This window comes from Halyomorpha halys, unplaced genomic scaffold, assembly GCF_000696795.3.
Source record: "Halyomorpha halys isolate HHAL.00 unplaced genomic scaffold, Hhal_1.1 Scaffold1866.1, whole genome shotgun sequence".
In the NCBI taxonomy this organism is placed as follows: Eukaryota; Metazoa; Arthropoda; class Insecta; order Hemiptera; family Pentatomidae; genus Halyomorpha; species Halyomorpha halys.
In genome coordinates this window covers 305,737-333,492 of record NW_027110110.1, presented here as the reverse complement: position 1 = coordinate 333,492, position 27,756 = coordinate 305,737, and the positions used below count along the sequence as shown (strand labels likewise).

Below are 27,756 nucleotides of genomic sequence, written 5' to 3'. Positions count from 1 at the left end.
AAAAAAATACAAAGAAATATAAACAGTCATTATAAAAAATAATTATAGGTTACTTTCTCACTTTTATCAGTTGAACAATAAAAAAAATTAATAAATAAAGTATATGTAAAATAAAATAAAATGTACATTATTGGCAGCAGTGGCACACGTAGAAACCATAGCAAAATACTTGTCGAAATCCCGTGTCGACAAAAGGCGAGGTAGAGTGGGGGAAAAAAGTTACGAGATTGTTAACACTTTAACTCACTGGGATAAAACTGCCTCTACTTCCCAAAATATTGCTAAGAGTAAATGTTCTAAAGGTAACCTAAGCCTGCCACTTATCTTGGGATTTCTTGGACAGGGCGGGAAGATTCCCTCTTATTATTACTGAATTTCTTTCTAGATTTCTTTAATTAAATTTATTTTTCAAATAATTATTCTACATAAAAGATTCTTCAGCTTTCATTTAATATCCAGATACAAATTTAAAAATAGTATATCATCATATAACTTCTTTTAATAAAGAAGCAAGTATCAATCACTTTAGGTTACTATAAAATGAAAATTGAACGACTATAGCTTTTCAGAACGAACCTATGATTTATAGAAGACAAAATATCAACTTCCTCCAAGCGCCAAGTTTCATCCAATTTGTCAGCCTTAACAGGTGTTAGAAACTAAGTACGCTTCAAAGTATTGGGAAACTTTGTTGCATCTTGAGGAATTTGTGAGAGGCTCTTGTTTCGCAGTTGTTAACCTCGTGATGGAAATCAGTTTAAGTTTTTTATAACGTTGGCCATTGATATATTGCTTGAAAAATTTTCTTTTTGCTAAAACTATTCTAGAGTAACCTACTTAATAAAAATAAAAATGAATGAATTTATTTTTCACATTAATATTTTATTTATTTAATTTAAGAGTGCTATATCTTTCTTTTCAGCGATATTCCTTTCATAACCGCCTTATTCTGGCCAATGAGAACATAAACATCTAAGAATATTCACGATTAGTGATAAAAAAGAAAATTAACACATAGATAAAAACATAAAAATGAAAAAAAATAATGGAAACTCGATGTGCGGAACCTCAATTTTTAAATACAAAGCATCAAATTAAAGTACATTTTTAATTTAATGCTGTGGATTATTTAAATTTAAAGTGGAGATATATCCAATTCCCCCTTCTAGCAGAAAAGGCTAAGCACTTAAACTAGAAAATATCCATGTGAGAATTGAAAAGGATCACAGGCTCATGGAAAACATTCAACTGGCGTTGCAAAATGACCATGAACAGATTTACCTTTGGGAAATTCATTTCCACCGTCCGGTCGCGTTTAGAAGCTGACATGTCCATGGAATTGTCATCGACTCCTTAAGCCTAGATGCGGTATTCCAGAAACTGCTAAGTACATAATTCTACCGTCTGTAGCTCAGGGAGTTGATGGTAGGTCTGCAGCGGCGCCGTCTCAAAACCGACCTTGGGGGTCGAATTTTATTTATGTCTCACAAAATGAAAACTTGACCCCTTACAAGGTATTAGAATAGGGTGGTACCACTGGAAGAGGTTTAAAAAAAACACCACAATTCTGGACTGTACCGCCTTTGAAAAAATATAGACTAAACTGCAGAGGGAAACTGGATTTTACGTCCTCACTGATAATGATTTTCCTGAACTAGTCATTAAACGAAACTATCCATTCAACGATGAGTTTGTATGTGGGTGAAAAAGTTCATCGAGTCAAGGAGGCCTGCTCCTAGAAGGCCTGCGGACATTTGACACCGAGAGGAGAGAGACCAGAGACTAAATTAAGCTAGGCCAAGGAAGATTAATTATAATAAGTAAGGAGGATTATCATATTCTTTAATTATGTCAGCGAATAACTAGTCCTAGAGTAGTTCAACCCGTCAGTTACCGAATAACTAATCCTAGAGTAGTTCAACCCGTCAGTTACTGAATAACTAATCCTAGAGTAGTTCAACCCGTCAGTTACCGAATAACTAGTCCTAGAGTAGTTCAACCCGTCAGTTACCGAATGCATTTTCTTTCTCTAATATAAAATATAAACTCAATTCAAACATAAATCGACCCTAAAGTTATGATCCTGTAACCTCAAAGAAATACGAAAATTTTCTAGAGCTGTTTAGGCTAAACATTTCCATCGATATAGGGCTGAGTGTAAGGATAATAAGAGCAATTTGTCAGATGGGAGAACCGCGGGGCCATTAGGTCGAGGGGGCGGCCAATAATTTCCAGCCATTAATTCCTAAAGTGAGTAATTGCTCGAGTATCCTCTTTGTCCGGAAACAGCGGCTTCATCAGGTCCAATTGCTGGTCAAGACTTAACATGGCGGATTATTGGCAATGCCTCTAATCGATGATGTTGACTTGTCGTTTATGTTGGATTAGGATTTATCATGAATTTATATAACTTATTCAATAATTATTATTATAACCATAAATATAAATTTAAAGAAAAAATTAAATAAATAATTCAAGTTTTATCCATTATAGTCTCAAAACCTTTTATTTCTCTTATAAGTCCGACGTTTCGGCCAATCCGGCCATCTTCAAGGACAATCTACTACAAAACAGTTTCTATTACATGTATGATCCTACAAACAATTCAATTACTTATTACATTATTATTTATATTTTACCTTACCTTAATACAACTTTTAAACTATATAATTTAAACAACTCTAACTTCATGCAGGCTATTCTGCCCAGGTCAAAAACATCAATATCTATGAAACATTAAAAACATTAGGTAAAAGATATTTTTTTGTTAATTAGTATATCCCACATATGTTTAATTACCTAATTAGTCAAATGTCACTTAAAACAAAGTCAAAATCATTCATCGGCAGACACTATTTCTTAAACTTTTATCACAACAATGCTTGTAACCTTCCTCCACTCAGTTCAAGAATTTAAAAATTATCATAACTACATTTTTGTCAATTTTCCTCTATATTTCATTAGAAAAAATCCTATCAAGGCCAACTATAATTATCCACGTACAATTTATCCTATATTATTTATAAATTAATCTTACTTAATATCTCTGCATAGTGTTGATTTAAATTTCTTGTATCTGTTAAAAATTAAATTAAAAAAAAGTAAAATTTTAAATATGCAATTTTATTTCGCTTTAGGTTTATCGCAATCTCACACTTGAGAGTTTAGCTGCCCTGATGAGTATTTTTGAAATTCTTAAAAAAAAAAAAAAAAAAAAAGGGCTTGTTGATATTTTTGAAAGTAGGGCAGCATAAATGCCCTACGTACACCTTATCCTTATTTATAAGGTCCTCTCCTTTGACATTTCTCTGTCTACGCGCCTTCCATAAGGGTCCCTTCCGCTGGAGTGGAGGCCTTTTAGTTTGATGGAGTTCATGCATTAGTTATCAAGGTCACTCACTATCTTCTTCAGAAGCTCTTCTTAGGCGGAATAAGGGGTAGCTTACTTTCCATATTTAAAAAAAAATCCTTTACTAAGATCGCCATTTTCCCTCTCTTTTTTTCATGGGCACACTAAAACGTGATTTAATTGTTTATTTATTAGAGTGCTACCAATGGGTACGCCTGTATCACTACATAATAACTTAGATCAAATTTACTAAATGTATAATTACGCGCAGTTGTAAATTACGATAAAGATAATAAAAAAAAAAATTGTTTAATTAATGCTGAGAAACAACGCAAAATGTGTGGAGGGAATGAAAATGTAGTAATACCAAAACGAGATCCAATGTAACATCAACTGAATCCACATTTAAATTTTCAACCGTCTAAATCAATTAGAAATATAAAATATATATATATATAAAAGCCAGGAAAACATTGGGCCATGGTAAAATTTTGACTAAAAGAGATTGTTTTATTTAGTAATCAACTCAGCATGTCATTCCTGTTTATATGATCTAAAGAGGCCTTATTTATAACAGACAAAAGTGCAAAAAAAATTATACATATCTGATGGTAGATAGGAAGATTTTCTTATGTTATTTGATTAAGGAGTATAATGGAGAGGGTAAGCAGCCAGAAAAAGTGAAGCTAAATAGGCGAGCCTTCCGAGGGCGTGGCAGAGAAGTAGAGAGCAATTACCGTCAGCATACTGTTTCAGTTTAGGTTATTTGCTACAACCTAGTGTTATTGTATAGTGTTAATTACTATGACCAAAATGTAAACCTGAGCTCCGAAGGCGTGGCTAATCCCCCTACTTTTGGGAGAGGGACTTTCCCTTTGTATTTCGTATTTTTTTTTCTATTTTCAAGCCATACTCGGGTTGATACAAGAGGTTCTTTAAGAATTTCTTTAAAAGTGTTTTATATTAATAAATTAACATTTTGCGTGAAATACGAGTTAGCTCCAATGAGTATGAAGACAGATTGGGCTGTCCACAGGGATCTGTCCTCGGTCCTGCCCTGTTAAAGCTTGGCCTTGATGAAATTCTGGAACTATTCAAAGAAGAGCGGTTTCCCACCATTGCCTGTATATCATAGCTTTTTAGTAGCCGCTAAAAGCTCAACAGAAGGAAAAAAGGGAACGTTGCTCCAGCCAGAGTGGTGTAAGAGGACGGACGGATAGGAGGTTTCTTACTTAGGAGTGAAGATTGGATGAAACGTCGATTGTTGAACGGACTTCATTGATACGTTAGCACGGAGTCGTATTAGGTGCTAACAATCCCAATATATCCAGCAATAGTTTCCATTTATAAGGGCTTGATATTAGGTATCTTATATTATACCTATATGATATAGATAGGTATGAAATAAGGGTATATGTATCATGAGGAATGCGTTCTCTGGTGCTAGAAACTCTCCCGCCGACAGTATAGGTTGACGACGTTTGGGTTAGCTCTGTTGCGAGACAGGCCTGAATCTAGTAAATTTAATTGAGTGCTTAACCAGTCGATTATTATATTTATCAGCAGGAGTAGCATAACCACATTTATTCTTTGTGTGATGTGCTGCAACTGCTACGCCAGTGTAGCCGAAAGGCAAGGTAGGGTATAAAAAAATAAGTTTTCAGTAAAAACAGTAGGTTTCTCATAAACCGCTTCATACCTCTTAAATATCATCGGAATTGGTTCAATGTTTTGTTTCCGAGACTATATCAAATGAATTTTTTTTTAAATCCATTTTTAGGATTTCTAACAAACTAATCTTTTTTTTTTAGTACCCTCCAGTTAGTTTGTTTTATTAGCGAGTAGAATTATGTGATATGAAAAAATATACAATTAATGTGCACAAACCTTGTTTTATCCGGATGTATTATAAGGTATAAGATACGTCCACTGATTGCGGAGAATCACATGCGCTCCATTTATATTTTGAACAGGGATAATAAACTAATCTAAAATTTTAGTGTGACAATAAAATATCTTTAAAACATATACTGATAGCGAGTAGAGCAGTATTTGGAAAAATAAATACTCATATCAAGCTATATGCTAAAACTAGGAATCGGCGTGGAACCGCCAAACCCTCCCTCCAAAAAAGCTTTTCCTAACTCACATTTTTAACATTTACATATAACCAGTATTGATTGATGTACAAAGACGACGATACAATCTCTCAAGCAAAGAGAGGCTTCTCTTACCTTTTTTTTAAAAATAAATCACGCAATTCCACAGTGATGGTGATGTTTATCTAAGCATACTGATGGCCCCTTGGCAAATTTCCAAATCATTATAACTATACTAGAATACATCAGCTGATACTATAGCAATAGTTTATATTAACCAATATTTTTTTTAAATTATTTATTTAATGTAATTTACAACTGTACACAATAATACAACAGGTAAATATGTATTATGTTTCATATACACTTGAAAATCTTGGGAAGGAACCACCCATTGATGGTACTTCAAGCATTAATTTAAATTAGAAGTACCCGTGGCCATCTTCTCTGACTCCTCGGAGGATTATCAGGGATTGTTAAGGATGAAAGATTGAGATTTAATGGGTTAGGATGGGTAAGGAGTTTGGAATAAAAAGAAGCATGTTTGTTTTGGGTCAAATCTGCAACGAATGGGATGTTAAGGTCTTTATGAATGAGTTTATTTGTGACGTAATAAGGAGCATCAAGGATTTTACGTAGGATTTTGGATTGTAACGATTGGATGCGGGAAGAATTTAATGGTTTGGTGGAGCCCCAGAGCTCAATTCCATATGTCCAAATTGGTCTGATTATTGTAGTGTATACTAATATTTTGTAGTGAATGGGAAGTTTAGAGCGTTTGTCAAGTAAGTGTTGTAGCAATCGGAATCTACGAGCAGTTTCTTGTCAAGATGGAGTCTTTAGTATCGAATCTGTTCAACAGGCATTAGATATTAAACAATATAAAATCAAATTTATTCGATTACAGTAAGTGACATTAATTCATGTGCTAAAGATGCAAACGAAAATGAAAAGGCCATTATCGCTTAATAATAATGCCAAATGATGTGGTAACCTTTGTTTAACATATAGTGGTGTGTTACACTGTCAACATGTTAGTCTAGACATTCCTGACAGTAAGTATTCATGAGTTGTCGAGTCAGTCCAATTCGTAGTCTAGTCAGTTTTACTTTGTGATGTCTGCAGCTTGATGTCTTCCATGGAAATACTCTTGCCTTTAAAACATTTACTAACAGTGTTTGATAAAGAATTTGCCATGCAAATTCAGCTAAAACTAGGAATTAGAATGGTTTTCTTAATTTTAGTTGCACACTGGAATCAATAAAGCATTCCAATCAATGAACTATGCTGGAGAATCTGGATAGTGCGAAGCTGTCGGTAGTAACAAAGAGAAGATATCAGACTGAGAAGAGAATAAGTTGGAGGCTGGAAGCCCGGTGTCCCAGAGGAGGTGTTATCGGATTACACTTAACGCAGCTGAAGGAAAATAAATTATCTCTCCTACTTGCATCATTTATTCTAAATCTCTTTACGCCTTAGTCAGTTTCTCCATTTTATCCTTCAGTCTCGGTCGTTCCACTTTCAACTTATTGCCTTTTATCCACTCTTCAGATTATATTTTCTTTCTCATATCTAATATTCTCATCAAGGAGAAATCCCTTCCACTTATAATTTATTCTTTCTTTAATGATTTGTTCTTGAGGAATAAAATACTTACTGGTGGTTTACTTTCGTCCCGGCAAGAGATAAACCTGGAAATACCTCACTTATAATAACCTCTGTTATAAGGAAACCTTAGCAGATTTACTCGGTTATAAAGTAAAGTACTACTGTATGTTTATACTGAAAGTAGATAATGAGGTGTAGATAGTTGACCGTAGATTAATGCTTGAAGAAGTTTGTCGGGGGGTGCGGTCAGCAAAGAATAACATAAATAAACAAAACCATATTTATTTATTTTATGCCAATAAATAAATATGGTTTTGTTTATTTATGTTGTTCTTTGCTGACCGCACCCCCCGACAAACTTCTTCAAGAAAGTAGATAATATTCGTAGATTACATTTCATTGTTGCCCGGGCTGCAACGCTCTTGACGCGTTACAAGAAGACTTCTTTTAGATTATTTTTTATTTTATATATTTGTTAACAACTTTCTTCTAACTGTTTGGTTTGACCTAGGAATTTCAAGCACATTTGTAACTCCGTATACTGGATTTTCAAAGATGACTCCCCCAAAACTAAAACGCTGGTGAAAGGTGCATCGATTATTATTCTATATTGCTCTATACGTAAAATAAATAAATAAATCTTTAAAAATTGGTTTGATTTACTTAAAAAAATATTAATAATTTTCATAAAGATTTAAATTAAAAAGAAAAACCCGTATTGAAAATCGAAATGCATTTGTTGGAAAATAACTTAAATTAGATTAATTGTATATTAATAAATTATGATTAGAGTTCAGAGCTAGTTTAGATAGGACATAGATGGAGATTTAAATTAAGTGATAATACAATATTAAATATTTAAAAAAAAATAGAAACTGAGCAAACAATTTTTTAAAAAAACTGAACTTGAAGTAAAACAACATCTTAAACCCATTCATTCTATTTACAATATTTACATTCAGCCTGGGAAATTCTGAACAGTGATTGTCCCTCCCCCTACTTGAGAAGGGAAAAACAGGACTCCAGAAGATCCCAGTGCTTTTCGTTCAACCGCGGTCAATGAGGGATGAGTGAGGGCACCAGCTATAAATAAATACTTACCGTAGGTCTCTAGGCCACTGTCGTTTCAACCTTTTGTTGGGATGAATATGGTTTAATCTAAGGTATTAAAATTATGAATAAGTTTCTTATGAAATACAGGAAATTCTAAGGGAACAAGGTTCTTTTTTTAAGCTTCAGTTTTTCTTCCAAGAAAACTACAATATATTTTAATTATAACAAAAGCATTTAATTTATTAATAATGTTTATTGTATTCATTTGTAAGTAATATACTATATCAATTGCAGGTAGTGTGATGTGGGTGGGGGCATATCTGGTGGGCGGCTTGCTGTTTGCCGCCACCGCCGCCACTCTCCCACCGCCGGAGGACGAGGCTCCAACAACAGGTAATGTTTTTATTTATTTAATATTTGTAATAAATGAAATGAAATGAAAAAATTATTTTATTCTGGGACATACGTTCCCTAAGAATAAATACATGGTTCATACATTAAGATTTTTGTCTCGCAAGTAAGTAAAATGAAATTACATTGGGATATTGGCTTAACTACTGTTTATAATATTAATCAATATATGCCTATTTATTTTATAACAATGATGCGGATGTTTGATTATACAATAAGTGGAGGGATAGGCGTTGTTTAAAGGAAAGAATGGATGGGAACTGGCGAATGGAGATGGGAAGAGAATTCCAGAAGGAGGTTGCACGTATGACGAAGGATTTGCTAAAGAAAGCGGTTCTATAGGAGGGCATTTATAAATCAATCGGTTGGGATCTGGTGTTTAATGAGTGGATGGATGAACGAAGAGTGAGGAGATCAAGGATATAGGTAGGTTTTTGGATTTTAAGAACTTGGAATAGGAAAATACCAAGGAGGTATTGCCTTCGGGAGGTTGGATAGAGCCACTTAAACTCGGTATACCAGCGGGAGACTTGAGAGCGCCTTGGGAACCCAAAGATAAATGATACAAAGCAATTCATGAATCTCTTCAGTCTCAACTCTAGTCCTGCAGATAGCCCTCCATACACCAAGGATCCGTAGTCGAAGTGGGGGAAGACGAGAGAGGATACTAGGAGCTGACGGGTATTCTGAGGAATGGAATTACGCAATCTTAGGAATTGTTTGAGTACAGTCATGGATTTGCGTGTGATTTAGGAAATGTTATTATTCCAGGAGAGGTATTGGTAGAAGGTGACTCCAAAGTTTTTTACTGTGGGATAGAAGTGAATCGGTTGGTTGTTAAGGAAGAGTAGAGTAAGGGGGGAGGGGATGAAGGAGGCGCTTGGAACCAATGAGAATGGCCTTCGTTTTTTTAGCATTCAGCTTGAAATCATTGTTAGACACCCATGCGTTAATGCTGCCAATATCTTGTATCTTTTGGATGGCCTCATAGTATATTTATGTATGGTACCTCAATATGGTATATGTAAACCGAAAAAATAATTTTATTCGAACATCTTAGATGGGTAGTTTCTCTACACGTCTGTATCATATGATCTTATATCAAATTTACTGGGTATATTTTTATGTAAATACAGTTGTAAATATCATTGAATAAATAATAATAATAAAAATAATTTGAACCTCAAAATTACAAATATACAGCGATTTTTCTTAATTTGATTGTTCTTATACTTAGACTGAATCCTTACTTCTATTAAGTTTGTTATGCTTGATTGGGAATACGAGTTGTGAACAAAATATTTGAGTCGGACCTGACTGAAGAACTGTTTCCCAGTTAAATTCCTCTCGTTAATCTAAATTCTCACTATAATTTCCGTGACACTAATCGATATACTTAATGAAGTACCAGTAGAGAACCAGTTATGCTAGCCACTAAACCATAAGAACCGGCTATCCTGCCACCTCTGTAAACCCGCCTTCAGCAGACCTTGCAATTCTCTTCTTATAATGCTATACGGCAAAACGAGATTTATTGTAATTATGTGTATATATTATTTCAAGTATATATTGCATTAGTTGGAAATAAAGATTGTAGGTTGGAAAAATAATACTTAATGGAAACGACGAGCCATTTGTATAACAAATTTGAGTCGAACCTGGCTAACATAGAAGGAATGCGATTGGAATGAATGATTACTCAAACATTTCATTGCATCGTTTCACTTTAGCTAAGATGTCTGGTATTACTGAAAAAAAATAAATTTATATCGTTTAAATAAATTTAATAGAGTCCAATTTAAGTCTCAAAACAATCTTTATTTCTTTATAAGTCCAACGTTTCGACCATTCTCAAGGACAATGTTAAATAAAATTTTACAACCACATTAATTTTAAAAAGTTTTTACATGCTATTCTGCTCAGGTCAATATTTTCAGTCAAAATTGACGTATTTTGAAATTCTTCACATTAACATTAAAACATTTAATCACAATCAATTTACACTATCATAATATATTATAACAATATTTGCAACCTCGTAGATTGCAAATTGTATTCAAGGTTGTCCTTGAGGATAACTGAATTGGCCGAAATGTTGGCTTTAAATTGGATACAATGTATTTTATTGAAACAATGATAACCTCAAGAAAGTGAAAAGATTATATACATATTTTCGTCGTTTAAAAAAAAAATAAACAAAGTCAGCAAAATTATACAGGTATCCATCAAAAGGGAAATGTCTCAACGATGATGTATTGATTTTTAATATATTTCTAAAAATATTATATTCGTTTAGTTGTTGAGCTTTCATTACAGCATAAGCGACGACAGATAAGTAGCCTGGATTTATTCGTGTTAAAACATAAAAAGAAATTAACGTTAGAAAGAGTGGTTTGTGGTTGCTGGGCTACACAACTGAAACTGAAGTAATATTACTGGTTTAATATAAGCATGAAAGCATCGTAAATTTATGATAACAGAGTTTACAATTTCTGTAAGTAAGATAAAAAGATAAAAAACATATACCAATAGATTTAAAAGAAGGGACTGACTAATTAATACTTAGTATATTAATACGACATACAAATCTTAGATCACAGTTTCAGTTCTGTAGACCTGAAGTAGTAGAAGTAGAAGTACCTGGGAAGCCTGAGCGAGAAAAAGTCCAGATAAATAGCAGCAGGAAATAGATGTTATTTCTCACTGCAGAGAGCCCCGGTGATCATAAAAATTCACAATTATACCAACATGCTCGAAAACTTGGGAAAAACTGTTTTCTTTATATGGGTGCCGGGTCACGTGGGGATCGCTGGAAATGAACTGGCGGACATTGCAGCTAAACAAGCACTTGCTCTTCCAGGTCAGGGCACGGCCATTCTGACACCACAAGAAATAAGTCTTACAATGAAAAATGAGATATTATCTAGTTGGCAAGCCATGTGGGATGAAAGCCCGCCAAGCAAATTAAAAACCATCAAAAAACCACTAAACCATGGACCACATCATACCGTTCCAATCGCAGGGAGGAGGTAGCTATTGCCAGATTGAGAATAGGTCATACGAGTTTAACTCATAGATATCTGATCAGTAAACAGCCACCGCCAAAATGTCAATACTGCAACAGTGTACTTACGATCAGTCACATATTTTAGAAATGCCATTTTTATTTATTCTGCGAACTTGAGTAGATTGGGAGTAGGACCGAGTGTATCGGATGCTCTGAATGATGACCAGAAGAACGTGGAAATGGTCTTAGTTTTCTTAAAAAGGAATGGCCTTTTAAATAAGATTTAAACCAGAAAATCTGTTATACGTAATAAAAAATACCAACAGAAGTAATTATTTAAATTTTTTTTCGAAATTATTTAAAGTGAAATAGAATTATAGAAATAGAATATAAAGCACGAAACATGGGCGTTGATGACCTCAGGATTTTACCCCCTTAAGCCCCAGACAACAACAACAACTGCAGAGAGTATTTAAGTATTAAAGCTCTCTCTTAAATAATTAAGAATGAAAGTGGTCATTTACAAAAACCATCGTAAGGCCAGTGGTTAGGTATGGGTATGTAGGGTATTGAGAATGATATGAGAAGGGGATTTGAAGAAGAAGAAGGAATGAAAAGCTGTTGGAACTGTTTGGAGAACCTAACATCGTTGCATTAGTGAAAAGAACTCGAATAAAATGAATAAGACATGCTGAGAAGCTTCCCGATCAAAGGATACCCAAGAAGATGCTGTATGGGAAACTAGATGGAAATGAAAAAGAGGACGTCCTTGGCTGGACAATGTGGTGGAGGATCTAAGCCGGTTGAATGTTCAATGGTGTAAGGAGAGACCAAGAGATCGTGGAGATTGGTTGGCTGTGGTGGAGGAGTCCCAAGTTCTTGAGGGGGCCCCGGGTTTTAGTGTAGTACCATAATAATATTAAATTGACTCTAGAAAGTATCAGTTGTCTATTTGAAATTTTTGTCAAAACCTGTTAATTTTTTGACAAGTATGATCAAATCTGTCATAATGGTCACATTTAGTCCAGATCTGGATGGAAGGTGGTATCTGGATATAGCTATATTTCAACAACGATTCGTCCTATAGGTTTTATTCTCAAACAACAAATAATTATTCTTGAAAAACAGATAATAACTTACGTAATATAAATATGCAGAAAAATTATAATTTCTAGAACTTTCAAAAATTAAATAAGACAAAAAAGTAGGAAACAGTGGCAGATATTTGTCAGAGGTTTTATTAATTAAGATTTAAACATTCATCAGTTACTAATCATTCCTTTAAATATCTTATTCCCAAACAGGTTAAATACTGGAAGAATTGCAAAAACTAACGAAAATCAGGATTCGTGACCTTAACATTCTAATCTGCCCTCTGGATCTCCTTGAAAACTAATCTAAAAAAAAGTAGACAACAAAGAAATAGAATTACTAGCTAGGAACAAGATTCAAGGACAATAATCTAAATTTCAAATTGATCAAAATAAAAAAAAATCTAAGAACCCTACACAGGAAAACACAAAGTACTATTGAATTTAATTAAAAAGCTTGGTTATGTTATTTATTCGGAAGAATATATCTGAGACAGGAATAACATTGTTCTTGTAACATCATAAATCGTTTTAATAATAATCACCCGCTAATCAACAAAGCTAAATCCTTATCTAGAATTTGAACGCAGGTCCTTATATTGAAAAAATATTCATATTTTATTTTTAACTTCCTCACTACCGAAGGTAGGGAAGCTTTGCGTTCAAGAAAACAATTAATAAAAATTATATTTTAAACCTCAAGGAACACATTCCGCCAGTTTGTACATTTTAATATCCTCTTTGTACCATAAAATCTGGTGTAGTGCACGGATCACTGATAGGCTGATAGAAGTTATCACTATTATTTAGATTTTCGAGAAAAAAAATCTTAACATCCGAAAAGGAAAAAATGTTATTCTTGTGTTGCTATGAAAATTTGCATTTAAGAGCTTTTCGTTTTCAAGCTTAGCTGTTCATACAAGCGCACAGAGGCCATTTTGAGAGCCGCTGTGATCTAGACTATGAGGACCTCAAAACGTACGTTTCCTTTGAAAACTAGAATTAAAAATTTTGCAGGTTCGCAAAACGTCCCCTTACTATATATTCCATATATAGGTAAGTGAAAGTAAAATTTGTAGTAGAACGGTTGAGACCCATCGGAGCTAAGAAAGATCTGTTACAATCCTGAAAATATAAACCATCGATTTGCCAAATTTGTACGTTATGGAGGAAGAAAAGGGAGATTATTTTTTCGGATGCAATACAACCTAAAACAAAAAGATCAGTCAAAATTTTCAAAACTTATTTTCGTATTTTTTTAGTTATCTAGAAGTTAAAAAATATGTTGTTATTCAGAGTTTTTAACTTATGCACATAAATTTATCTCCAAAAACATTTCTAAAGGAGAAGATCTCGAGGCCATCTTCGTTTCAGACGTCTAGGAGGATTAGGTAGTGAAGGAGATCCAGGCTAGAAACGAGTTTGTTTGGGTGGTTGGGAAGTTTATTATGGAAGGATTGGTATCTCGTTCTGGCCAAATCGGCAACATACAGGACATGGAGGTCCTGATGGATGATTTTATTTGTAACAAAGTAAGGATGTTAGATGGTTTAGTGGAGCCCCAAAGCTCAACTCCGTATGCCCAAACAGGCCTTATAATAGTCATGTAGATCAGTCTTTTGTAATGGATTGGAAGTTTGGACCGTTTGTCTAGTAAATGTTGTAATAGTCGGAATCGACGAGCAGTTTCCTGTCTTTTCAGTCTTGTATGAGGATTCCATGTCAGTCGTTTGTCCAGATTTAGTCCTAAGTAACGGATCTGTTCAACAGGAATAAGTGGGGTATTATTAAAAGATACTGTAGGGCAAGACGAAGGTTTACGACGAAGGGTAAATGTGATTTGGTGGGATTTATTGGAATTTATTTTAATCCTCCAGTTTTGGCACCATTCTTTGAGTATGTGATTTAAATTTGAATTACGTCTTTATGATTACGTTGAAATATATATTGTGGATACTTCTCTTTCCCATGATACTGCCGGTGTGTTTTAACTCCATTTGACCCAGATCAACTTTTTACTTTCTGCTCCATTTGGCAGAGCCTTCATTACCCCATAAACGTCCCTTTGAAATTCCCTCTTCCCATTATATCCACCAGGCCTCACTTACTCTATCTCTCTTTAAATCCTACTTATTCACTCACGTTTCCCTTCAAAGCTGGCCTTGACACCCTTAATCCCATTTCACTTGCTATATTAATGTTAGGAGACGTGTGCAAATTTACCAATTTAAGTTTAATGCTAATTTAAAATAGCACACCATTGTATTTTACAGCTGTACTGAATATTATATACAAATGCTGTTTCTAAGTCAACATATATTTATTTCATTATTGTGGAGAAATAAAATTTCCTAATAAGAATTGATTTTCATTAAAAACAAAATTGTGGGAGTCTCGGGACTGGCCTACAAAAATGAAACTTCTGGAAAAGAAATTATGTACTAAAATTTTATTAATTATAATTATCCATTATCTCTTATAGCTCAAGTCAGATTAATTCTAGAATAAAAATAATAATTAAAATCACAACAACCATTTTCCAAGCCAATTCTAGCCGGAAATTTATATTGTAATAGGAGAGTATGACGACTTAACCGCCGAAATTGTTAAACTGCTATAAACTCCTACTCTTCTGTTACAATATAAAAATTTTCCTAGTAGCATTTACCAGTTTTGCCCCTCTTCTTAACACGTTTTTTTTTACTTTTACCACTTCACTATTTTTTTCTTTCACTAATGTACATTGGCATATATTGAGGGAAAGTATTGCGATCGTGAAAAATTCGAGTCTTCCATGGAAATACATGTTTTGAAGTCTCCAGAATCCAAAAAATCTAGTTTCGCAAAATCTTTTGTGCACTCACTCAGCCTCCATTGGCTCATTACCAGTGGCGCGAGAAGAGGGTTGCGCTGGGATCCCTACCCCCCTCACACGTGGGGGATAGAGTGGGCTCTGGGATCATCAGGTCGAGATTGTAAATATTGTATATAAGTTACAGCCTCAGTCAGCTGTTACTTCAATGTCAGCTGACTGAGGAGATCAGCTGATCGCATGTATATAAAGAGATGTACAGAACCCAATAAAGGATAGTGTTTTACAGCAGTTCAAGCGAGTTAGATCTTAGTCCTTCTTCTCTTTTTTGACATTTTGCGTTCGCCAATACTTAACTTATAAATTCTTTTACATTGTTTGATTATGTTCATTTAATATATTTATTTTTCTGTTTATACCGTATAGAGATTTTATTCATATACTTTTATTTTTATTTTATTCTATTTTTTATTTTTGGTATGAATGTGATCAATCATCAATATTACTGATTGCCCAAGTTTGAGACAGATTGTAATAACACTTTAAATAAATAAAGAAAAAAAAAAAAAAGTTTCGCAAAATGGTGTGTGTTTGAGAACAGTCTAGCTAAAAACGGAAAAGTCGTAAGGAACTAAAATTACATATGCATAATATATATACATACTAAAATCGACCAATGAATTAACTTGTTCCATTTTATAGAATATTTTTTTCTCAAAAACGGCTCAAATGATTTTGATTAAACTTGAAAAAATGATTGAAATTTAGTCCTCTTTAATACCAGATAAGTCATAAGTTCATTGAAACTGTCTAACAGGGTTTAAATGCAAGTGTCCCCTAAAGTACTTTAATTTTATTTTATAAAACAAAGTTCTCATTGTTAACAATTATAAACATTTGGTAAATACAAAATATTAAAGAATTTTAAGAAAAACTAAAGAGCTGAAATCTAATTTCTATCGTTCTAAAATCAAGAATAGTCTCATAAAGTTAAAAAAAATTATTAAAGAATTAAAACTGAATTATTAAAGAATTAATAGAGGAAGCATTATTGGACCCCTTCAAAATCTAAAATCCTTAATGAAGTAATCTAATATTAGGCAGGCATAACTTTAATTTTTTATATACGGGATTTTGCAGAAATTTTATAATAGTTGTGATATTTCAGAAAACTATTAGCTCACAACACAATCGATATGTTAATTTGGAATTTTATACATCAGCATCTTTTGCTTAAAAGTATCATAACGTAAATATTACCTAATAAAATGTTCTAGTTTTTTTTTCTATAAGCAAAACGCAACTGTTGATGTTATATTGTTGATATCACGGCGACGGAAAGAAGTTAGAGTACAAGAGCCTAAGCGGAGAAAAAAGGCAGTTATCTCACCCCAATTTTTGATTACTTTAATGAAAACTATGTATAATTACTAGCCAAAATTGATGAGTCTGCCAAATATAGGTAGGGGGAATAAAAAATGGCGGCTGTTTCAAAGCGATAAAAAAAAAAAAATTTCATTCGGAGCTCTATATCTGAAAAAGTAGAAAGAACACAAGAAAACCTAAGAGAAGGGCATTTAAAGAATAGCAAATTTACTAAAATATGAGTCCTAATAGATTTATTTACGTTAAATATTTTTTGAGATATAGCTTTTTAAAAAGCAACATTTCAGAAAAATGTTGTATGGGACGTACTGAAAGATCAGTAGTTAGTGAATTTATTTTGAAAAATTTATATCTCAAAAACCATTTGACGTACAGATGTCGATTAGCACTCAAATTAAAGCTAGTTTAATGAGCCATAAAGTAGTATATGATGTTTATCTTCATAGGAGTACTAGTTTACATGAAATTTGCTAAAATAAATTGGTTTATAGTTTATAGTTCGGATAAATTTTTATTTGCCAAATTTATATTCATATGTGAATATTATAAAAACTACTACCCCTATGAAGATAAGTGTCATAAACTACTTTATAGAAAGTTAAATTTCCTTTATTTTGAGGGTTGGCAGACATATATGCGTCTTATGGATCTAGAGATATCTTTTTCAAAAATCCAACATTTTATTCGAACAACTAACATTTTGTGAGTTTATTTTGTCAAATAACATAAAAACTACGAGTCCTACAAAGATAAACATTATTAACTATTTTATAGTAAATTTAACTAGATTTATTCTGAGCGCTGGCAGACATCTGTACGTCAAATGGTTTCTAAAATGAATTTTTTCATAAATAAAACTTATTGTCCGAACAGAGAGAGAAATACTTTATTTATTTATGCTGCCTAAATACATTAGGTTGCTATCTCACACAGCATACTTATCAATCCGTAATCGGACATATATAAATTACACATACATGGTATCATCAGAAAAAAAGAGATACAATAATAAGATATAATAAACAATTTTCTTTCTCCTACAGTTTTCATTTTACATTCAATTTCGGTCTGTACAACAAATACAAATGATATGTTAATAGCCATTAGTGATATATCTTGGGATGAATAAGAGAGGCTGATATTATGTTGGTCGCTGGAAAAGGTGGGATCCCTGGAGAGCAGTTTGAAACCATGGCAGTCTATTGGTCCCTTGGGCTCCTCCCACACCTAACACACTAAATGGAACGCTAAGCCTGAACATTGGAGTCTTAGCCAGAGTCTCATCTCGAAGTAATATTATTCTATTAACACAATAAATACCAAGGCCTATCAAACTTTAAAGTTTGATCCAAACAACAAAAAGGACAGAAATAAACTAATCCACCCATCTACGTTTCGGTTAAGGCTATCTGTGAATTTGACTATAACCTAGGCAAGCTGTAAATTATTCTATAGCCCGTCTTTCCCTAAATTTATTTAATAGTTAAAAAGCCAACTTCCTCGGACACCTGCTACTGTTTTCCTGATACCTTTGTAATATTCTTTCATATAGGATTTGTAGACCAGAGCTTTGCGCAATATACATCCACAAACATTTGCTTGAAATGAATGGAATATGGTCCGGGTGCGGTAAAAAATAACTCAAATAGTAAATGTTTATACTATTTTTATTCAGCCAACGTTTCGCCCCACGTTGCAGGGCTTCACCAGAGCTAAAAAAGATACAAACATTTGACATAGTTACAAAAAAAAAAAGAAAAACATAAGTGGAAAATAACAGGGGTATACAATGAAAAGTAAAATATAATAAGAAAAATTAAAGGTTGTAAACAGTAAATGAAAAGGGTAATAGTAACACATAGTTTAGAGATAAAATAAGAGAAGAAATATTAAAGAAAGTACAAATTAAGAGAGGAAAAAAAAAAAGAATAAAATTAAATGATGAGACATCTGTTTGATGTATTTACCTGTTTTGACGAGAGTCAAAGTCAGAGTGAGCCGTTTGTATTGGGAGGAGTGGGGGATGGCAATTAGCACGCCACAATAACGAATATAATTTTAAAGTAAATATTGCAAAAAAAATATTTAAATTAGGTAAACAATAAATGGTAATATACATAATAGAGGGGGAGAAGAGATATTTACAAAATTATATAAAAAAAAAATAAAAAAAACACTCATAGATAGAAAAACAAAGGAGAAATAAAGTATAAAATAATGGGATACAATATGTGTAAGTGATTAAGACAGACAATATACCAAATCAGTGGGGATACAGAGAAGTGTAAATTATAATAGAAAATTAATAATAAAATAATTAATATAAGTACACTTAAGAAGGTAACACATGAAAATAAATTAAGAGATAAGATACATGAATATAAATGAAACAGGAAGGATAGTAAATATAAAAAAAGTTAAATAAATGGTGAGAATTTAAAGAATAAAAGATATGACAAGAAATTGGGCTTCTGAAATGCAGAACAAAGTGAAAAGAAGTATTATGAGGGTTTTATTATGTTCAAAATGTGTCGATATGTAAGGGAGATGCAGTCTTTGTCAACTTTATGATTGACGGAATTCTCTGTTAAATTTATGTAAATGGACTCTGAGATGAGACGTTTGGTGTGGTTGAGGACAGTGGCAAGAATGGGAGGGTTGTCGAAATTAAAAGTATGATTCAGGCTTAATGTTGCTTGAAATGTTTCGCTTTTTCTTTCACAAGCATTCCCAATGATTCATAAGCCATACTACTCATCCAATACCGAAGTATATTTTGGAACATAACAGGAAGGCTTGAAACGAGGTAAAGGTAACGTCCATCCTTACTTTCAGGGCACATAGTCCTGCTAATCAACTGTCGATCGTCATGCCAATTAATTTTTCCTTATTATTAAAGTTATTGGTTTTCTTCTATGCCTATTAGGAAAAAAAATTAAAAGAAGTTACGCACTTTCATAGTTTCGTAGGGAAAGATTGAATTTTGTTTTCTTATTACTTTTTTTATTTTCTCTGCATATTTACGTTTCGATGCTATCATCCCATTTCCATTATAAAAAAAATATTTACCTAATTGTCATATAAAAGTCATCAAATCTATTTTAACTTTATTTTAAACTAGACCAGTTAATTCCGTACCCTTTCTAATTAGTTATTAAATTGTTAAAAGATTTGACCAACTATATACAACAATAATTTTTTTTAGAAACGATTTGCTTATAGTACAGTATCAGTTACTATAATGTATTAATGGTTGGACTATCACATCTTTAAATTTTTCCTCTTCCATGGAATTTCATTTAACGGATAATGTCTCAGTCATTTCTTTAATTCGACCAGTCTTAGAAGGAGAACCTCAAGGAGCTATACTGACTCTTCAACTATTCATTGTGTACAGTATACCGTAAGTCTTAAGCAATTTTTAGGGAGGCTAAAGTAGACCTAAAGAGCAACAACAAAGTCCATAAAGGCAATATAACTAGGGGGGAGGGTACACCCTGTCTCCTAACGGCGAACCAACATCTATTTTGCTAATTATTTAACTTTTTATTAAATTGACTAGTTGCTAAAATTGTATAACTGCAATTTACATGTATTACATGTTGTTCAGATTGTATTGTTTCATTTTCACTATAGAGTAAGCAAATAAAAATAAATTTCGAGTCTGTTTTGTCTTTCATACACCTTTTCCATTTGTTATTTTTTTTTTTCGCAAAATGCGTTCTTCATCAGTAAACTAATTTTTTACGATCCATTTTTATCATTCCACCATATATGTAAAATGAAATATTACACGACGATCACTAAAAACATTTTATATAATAGAGAGATTTAATTTCACATTACGTAATTTATATATATTTTTTAGTTATCGCTTTCTATTAAACCAAAAATGTGACGCTTAAAAAACAAAATATAAATTTTCCATATATAGGTCTATATGGCTTTATTTGTTTCTTTTGAGATCTACTTTAAACTCATTAATTATTACTGAAGACTTACCAGATACTATTTTATGACAGCTATCGACTCCGAAGTTAGAAACATTTTATTTTTTTTTAATAATTTATTTATTGATATTTACAACTGTATACATATATACACATCAAGTAAATTTGCTGTAAGTGATATTATTACATGATAAAAACATGTGGAGAATCTACCCATTGATAGAACTCCAAAAACATTTCTAAAGGAGAAGATCTCGAGGCCATCTTCTTTTCAGACGTCTAGGAGGATTATTAGGTAGTGAAGGAGAAGCCAGGTTAGAAACGAGTTGGTTTGGGTGGTTGGGAAGTTTATAATGGAAGGATTGGTATCTGGTTCTGGCCAAATCGGCAACATACAGGACATGGAGGTCCTGATGGATGATTTAATTTGTGACAAAGTAGAGAGCATTAAGGATTTATGAAGTATTTTGGACTGTAAGGATTGGATTCGAGAGGAATTAGATGGTTTAGTGGAGCCCCATAGCTCAACTCCGTATGTCCAAATAGGCCTTATAATAGTCATATAGATCAGTCTTTTGTAATGGATTGGAAGTTTGGACCGTTTGTCTACTAACTGTTGTGATAGTCGGAATCGACAAGCAGTTTCCTGTCTTTTCAGTCTTGTGTGAGGATTCCATGTCAGTCGTTTGTCCAGATTTAGTCCTAAGTAACGGATCTGTTCAACAGGAATGAGTGGGGTATTATTAAAAGATACTGTAGGGCAAGACGAAGGGTAAATGTGATTTGGTGGGATTTATTGGAATTTATTTTAATCATCCAGTTTTGGCACCACTCTTCGAGGATGGTGATGTGGGATTGGGATACAATGGAAGGATCATTATTCACTGACAATAGGCATGTGTCATCGGCATAAGTGGTGAGAGTAGTGTTAGGATGGGTTGGGATGTCAGCTGTAAAAACTGTATAAAGGATAGGACCAAGGATACTACCCTGAGGTACACCAGCAGACTGAGGAAACAGGGATGAATAAGCGCTGTTGTGATTTACTTGAAGTAACCTGTCTGAGAGATAAGAACGGATAATGAGAAAATATGTAGAGTTCCTACCCTTTACGGATCTTGTATAGCAGTCCTAGAAACATTTTAAACATGCGCCATAACTCCACTGACTTTATTTGATAAAATTAAAATTCCTATTGTTAAAAAAATAAATTAATAGTAAGAATTCCTCATTTTATAATTTTACTAATTGATGGTTGCATTTAATTGACAATTCTCATGGACAGACAGTAACATAAAAAAGTATATCTTTTTTAGTTAAATAAAAACAAGATATTCTTAGCTCTATGAATAGTTAGGTACTACTTTATCTTTCCTTTTCCAGTTTATAAGACTGGAGTGATTTATAAGTTGAGTTAAGATGGACTAAAAGAGAGTTAGGGTGCCATTTGGAAGGGCAATTACCCAGCCCTTGAAGGGTTGGAGTCGATAAGTGCTAATAGTCTCAGCTATCGGATTAAAAATAAGAGCATTGATCCAACCCCTCATTGTAGAATCTCATTTTAGCAGTCGAGAACTATTTCTGACTCTACGCCATCGAAATCCATGATGGAATAGTGCAGGGTTACTGGCTGATTAAATACCATTTCGTTTAATCGTGGGCGGTTAGAAGATTAAGAAATGGTCTCTATATATTAGGCCAATTAGAGAGATTATTGAATTACAGGCGGTGCCCTAAAGAGAAAAAAGTATTAGACATAAGAATAAAAGTATAAGAGAAGAAACAGCTTGAAAAAACAATAAAAATATTTAGTTGTCAATGACATAAAAACCTAAGATATGTGCTATTGTGTTTTCATCATTAATGTAAAATTTGTGAACAATCGAAGGATATTTTTTGTTTGTTAATTTTTTTATTGATGGGATTAGACTCTAGGTGAATATAAATGGATTCAGAGAGGACTCCTTTTTCCTTTTTTTTTTTTTACGAACAGTTCTGAAGGTTAGTAGACAGTAGATTTCCCAAAACAAATATTATATTTATGCTAAGAGATGCGATCTATTAGATTTTCTGGCTCAACATTGTAAGTAAGAGGTACACTGCGACATACCCTGAGATAGTAGAGGAGAGGATTTCCAGCGATGTAATGAGCTCCCAGACTGAAATGTAAGACAACAGGTGGCTGAAAGAAATTCCTGAATTAGTAGAGGAAAACTCGAAGGCAGGATTCTGGATTCATCAAGTGTACAATAGGATGTAGTATTAAGTGATATCAACTATAGGTTTTTACGACTAGCCGGATAAAATCCGAGGAATTTAAAATGGCAATGTAAGGCTTTACTCATTCTGACATATCAGCCAATATTATACTACTATTATCTCACAACCCTCGAAGATATTTTATCTTTTGTATAATATTTTAAACTATAGTAGTGCATTGACAATAACAAGATTCCCAATTAACACAATCAACATTTCAGCAACAGCATTTTTTACAGATTGTGTTCTAAAATCGTGCTTTCCCAACGAATTTTACGTCTACACAAAAAGAGACGCAATTTCATTCCCGCTGGCCACAATGAATGCAGTCCGAAAAAGCATTGGTCTGGAAATATCTCCAATTACAAAAGTATCCAGTCATTCATGTTTTTTTTTTTTTATCTTGTCTTAAATCTATTTATTGGCTGAATGGGATAAAAAATAAAAAGTAAATCATGTTCTTTAATGATTCAGTTAAGTTGTTCTTCATACTGGCTTGTAAACAACAGCTGTGAATCATCAAAAGAACATTTATAACCTTATTACGACCTCATAACACTAAATAAACACTTTATTAAACGTATTCATGAAATAGTTACAATATGAAATACGGAGAACTGAAAAGAAACTGAATGAAGGATTAGCTTTAGTGTTACTTAACGACTGCCCTCCTTCACACATTATATACTTTTGGAAGATTATTGATTGACCGTGTATATAGATGAATGGAATATAGTCCGGGTGCGGTCAAAAAACTCAAATAGTAAATAATTTTACTATTTTTATTGAGCCAACGTTTCGTAAGATTTGAAAGTAATGACTTCGAACAGGAAGGTATAAAGGGAAAAAAAGAAAATATATGAAAAATGCGTCCCTTTCCTGAAGGAAAAATCCGTGAGACCTTCGGAGAGAGTAAGAGTTCACCGTGAGAGGCCTCTGGTTTGGATCTCGCGGAACAATACCAGATAGAAGAACTGGGATATTGCGATCTTGGCGGAAAATATGATTTTGGACTCCCTGGGGATCATACACCATCACCTGCATGGGAATTAGCTCGAATATTATTCTTTGATTTATTTATTTTAATATATTGACCTCTCTATTTGTGTGTTTTAACGTATTTATTCATTAAATATTTTATTTTATTAGTACTATTGTCTTGTTTTTTTTAAACTTATTTATCCATTCAAGTGTTTCCTGTAACCGGGTTTTTATTACATTTTCCTTTTAATCTATGTGTTAGTCTTATTCTCGTAAAATGTATCTATTTGTTTCTTTTTGGTAAACTGATCTACTGCTGTGACTATGAATGATGGTCTGATCTCACATTACTGTCTAATATTGAATTTGTTTAGCGGGTCACTGAAAAGGATCTAGGAGGGTGAATTCCGGAGAGCGAATTTGTTGATCGGGTGAATTAAAAAATTGTGAAAGGGTGAAATTGGAGGAGCAGAAATGAGAAGGAAAAATAGGAATAAATTGAAACATTTGTATTAGTTTTACAGACCGAAATTGAATGTAAAAGGAAACTGTAGGGGAAAAAAATTGTTTATTATATGTTCTTATTGTATCTCTTTTTTTCTAATTATACCATGTATGTGTAACGTGTTGCGTCCAAACTTCATTATAAACCAAATGAACAATTAAAATACTGAAGAGTGAAATAAGAAACTTTTGATAAAAATAATAAATAATTTTAAATTAATCAATGATTTTGAACGTAAAGTCCTGCTGTCACTAGGTGTTATTAACAATAACAAAAGTTAAAAAATAGTTATTATATTCTAAATAATTCATTTATAATTGATTACTGTTCAGAATTCCTAAAAAAAAAAAATCAGTTTTTGTTTTTTATTATCATGGTATTTCACCTTGTCTGGTTCCCTTTCAGTAAAAAAATGACCTAAATTATCTTAAGGAAAACGTAGACATTTTTATTTCTTGTTGACGCCTTCCTTATAGAGATCGTTGCCCTTATTCTCCCTCCATTGATTTTTCGTTTCATCTTAAATCTTTGCGTATCTAAATTTTTCGATGACTTTTCTTTGTCATTTTTAATTAAATGTTTCCTCATGATTACAGACCTTCCATAGCGTTAAAGAATATTCTTACTGATACGATCAAGATTCAAAATATTTTTTAATATATTTCTTTTGCAATACCAGTGTTATAGGCAAAAATTACAATCATTACTGTAATTACATTAAAAGGTAATTAGTAAATAGTAAAAATATAATTTTTACTTTCACTTGCCTATATATGGAATATATAGTAGGAAAAAGTATTGAGATTTTGTAAAATTTTAAATTGGAGTTTGTAACGGAAATGCACCCTTGGAGTCCAAATAAGCTTGTCTCGCAAAATGGTCTGTGTGTGTATGTGTATGTGAATAGTGTACCTTAAATTCGAAAAGTCATAAGAAAATTAAATTACATGTTTAAGGCAAGTATATCCCTGGAATTTGACAGGAATTTGGTGGATAAAATTCCCAAACTGGAAATTAATGGAATCGATTTTCTTTAAATTTTGATTAAAAGCGGTTAGTCTATGAATAATTAGTTAGTATATGATCTTATTATATGTCTTATATTTATTAGGACTTATCCTCATTGAAATCATACAAAAGGGCATAAATGACTATTTTTTAAAAGAATTTCCTCCAAAGTACATTTTATTTTCTTTATTTGAAATAAAAGTTATCACGGTTTGAAATAATAAACTATGGGTAAATACATAATATTGAAGAATTTTATGAATATCTAAAGGGGAATAAATTGAAACATCTGAACCGAACGGGAGAGCGGCCTCAGCCCCATCTTTCCCAAAAGCAATACATTATAAATATAATATAAAATATATAATATAAAGATTTATATTAGTTAATACTTCTAGAAACCCGAAATTCGGATTCAGTCCTTCCAAGAATATTGAGATGGAATGATTGAAAAAAACATAATTTTTTTTCTTCTAGACTCTTTTTTATTTAATTTTGGCTGTACTAAAAACGTTTTTTTATTTTTAAAAAACATCAAATAATCTAGCAACATAGATACATTTTTTTTCGACCATTGTACGTTAGGATACCTACATTACTTATTCTGAATTATAATCTTTAGAATTGTGTATAATGAAGCGTTCTTTTTACTTATTTTCTTTAATTGCATAATTTTTTTTTTTACTTATGAGATATACACAGTTCAAATGACGATTTATTGCCCTCCCTCTTTCCCACGCTAATTAACCTTTTTTTAATAAGAGTTCAAACTTAAAAAAAATTGGGCGCCAATAATATTATTAAAGACACATCCAATTGGAATGTTAATTGTTATTGACCACCTGGCAGCTGTTATCAAAATAAAATAAAAATAGTTTCTAATGAATTAAACTATAAAAAAAAAAAATCAACTTAGAAATTTAAAACCTCTCGCCAAACAACTTTTTTTTAGAAACCCAAACCTTCCTGGAATAAAAACTATATAACAAACAAGTATTGGAAAATATATATTTTTTTTATTGATTGCAACTCTAATTAACAAGATTATTATTACTATTTTGAAATAATTTAGTACAATAGATATATACGTTTGTATAATAATAATAATAATAATATTTTGTATGTATGTTCGGACAAGCTCCTTTACAATAATATAATAAAAATTGGAAATGGGCTTTAGTTTAATAGAGCAAAATACACAAATTTGAAAAATTAAATCATGAAATAATAACACGTTATAAAATATCTCTAATAATAATAAATCGGGAAAAATGATTAACAAAAAAAATGTTAAAATTAATGGCATAAACATCAAATACAGTTTTTAAATGAAAAAAAAAATGGAATAAATAAAATAAATTCTAATAAAATCAAATAAAAATACACATGAATTAAAGATAATTAATAAGAAAGAGCAATTAAATATTTACCGGTTAAATAAAATTAGATAATTTAGATAAAAATCAGCTAAAAAAAAAAATTATTATAAAAAGGTAACAAATATGAATCCTCTAAGGTATCTTCTAACAATAATAAAATTACAAGAAGAAAAAATGACTTAATAATGATTAACAGAATGTTCAAACAATATTTTATATACAAATTTACAGATTTTAAATGAATGTAACAATTTTTTTCATTTAGACAAGCAGAAGAACTTTTTGAAATTTCAGAAAAACTTTCGTATATGTGGTAACCTCAAAGAATTTTTGGTATGACTACGAACTACAGTTTCACGGTTCAGAAACCAAGGCTTTCGTTATATCGATTTCATTTGCAAACGCAGGTTCAAGGGGAGTTATATTTCGGTCAAGGTCGATAGATTAATGTTTTTCGGGGTAGCCATGCCGTCTAGAAATCTATACACCACTCAAGACCTATAGATAAAACCTGTTGATCGAATTGACTGAGAAAAAACTTATCGATTATGAAATACGCTGTAACTTCGGTCGTCCTTGGAAAGCGGTTACAACATATCAAAGTACTGACTTTTTAAACTGTATATTACAAGTTGAATACAGGTTTTAGATAGTTGAGTTTATGTGAGCATGAAAGGAATAGATATTATTTGTTAATTAATATATGTAAAGGTTTCTATTATAACCGATCGAACTGATAAGTATAACGAATGGCAGAGTTGGGCTAAAATTAGCTATAGTTGAAACCAATAACTAAAATTAGCTATAGTTGAAACCAATAACTAAAATTAGCTATAGTTGAAACCAATAACTAAAATT

At 32.3% G+C, this 27,756-nt stretch overlaps 1 protein-coding gene across 3 annotated transcripts in view; it reads left to right on the top strand.

The window, feature by feature from the left end:
* Positions 1 to 8,406: 8,406 nt before the first annotated feature.
* The window catches only part of jus (julius seizure), a 165,762-nt gene continuing 146,412 nt past the window's right edge, over positions 8,407 to 27,756 (top strand). For all 3 annotated transcript variants that reach the window (XM_067048185.1, XM_067048184.1, XM_067048183.1), the window contains exon 1: positions 8,407 to 8,502. In XM_067048185.1, coding sequence (XP_066904286.1) covers positions 8,412 to 8,502 — 91 coding nt within the window. In that variant the 5' untranslated portion in view covers positions 8,407 to 8,411. The remainder of the gene's footprint in view (positions 8,503 to 27,756) is intronic.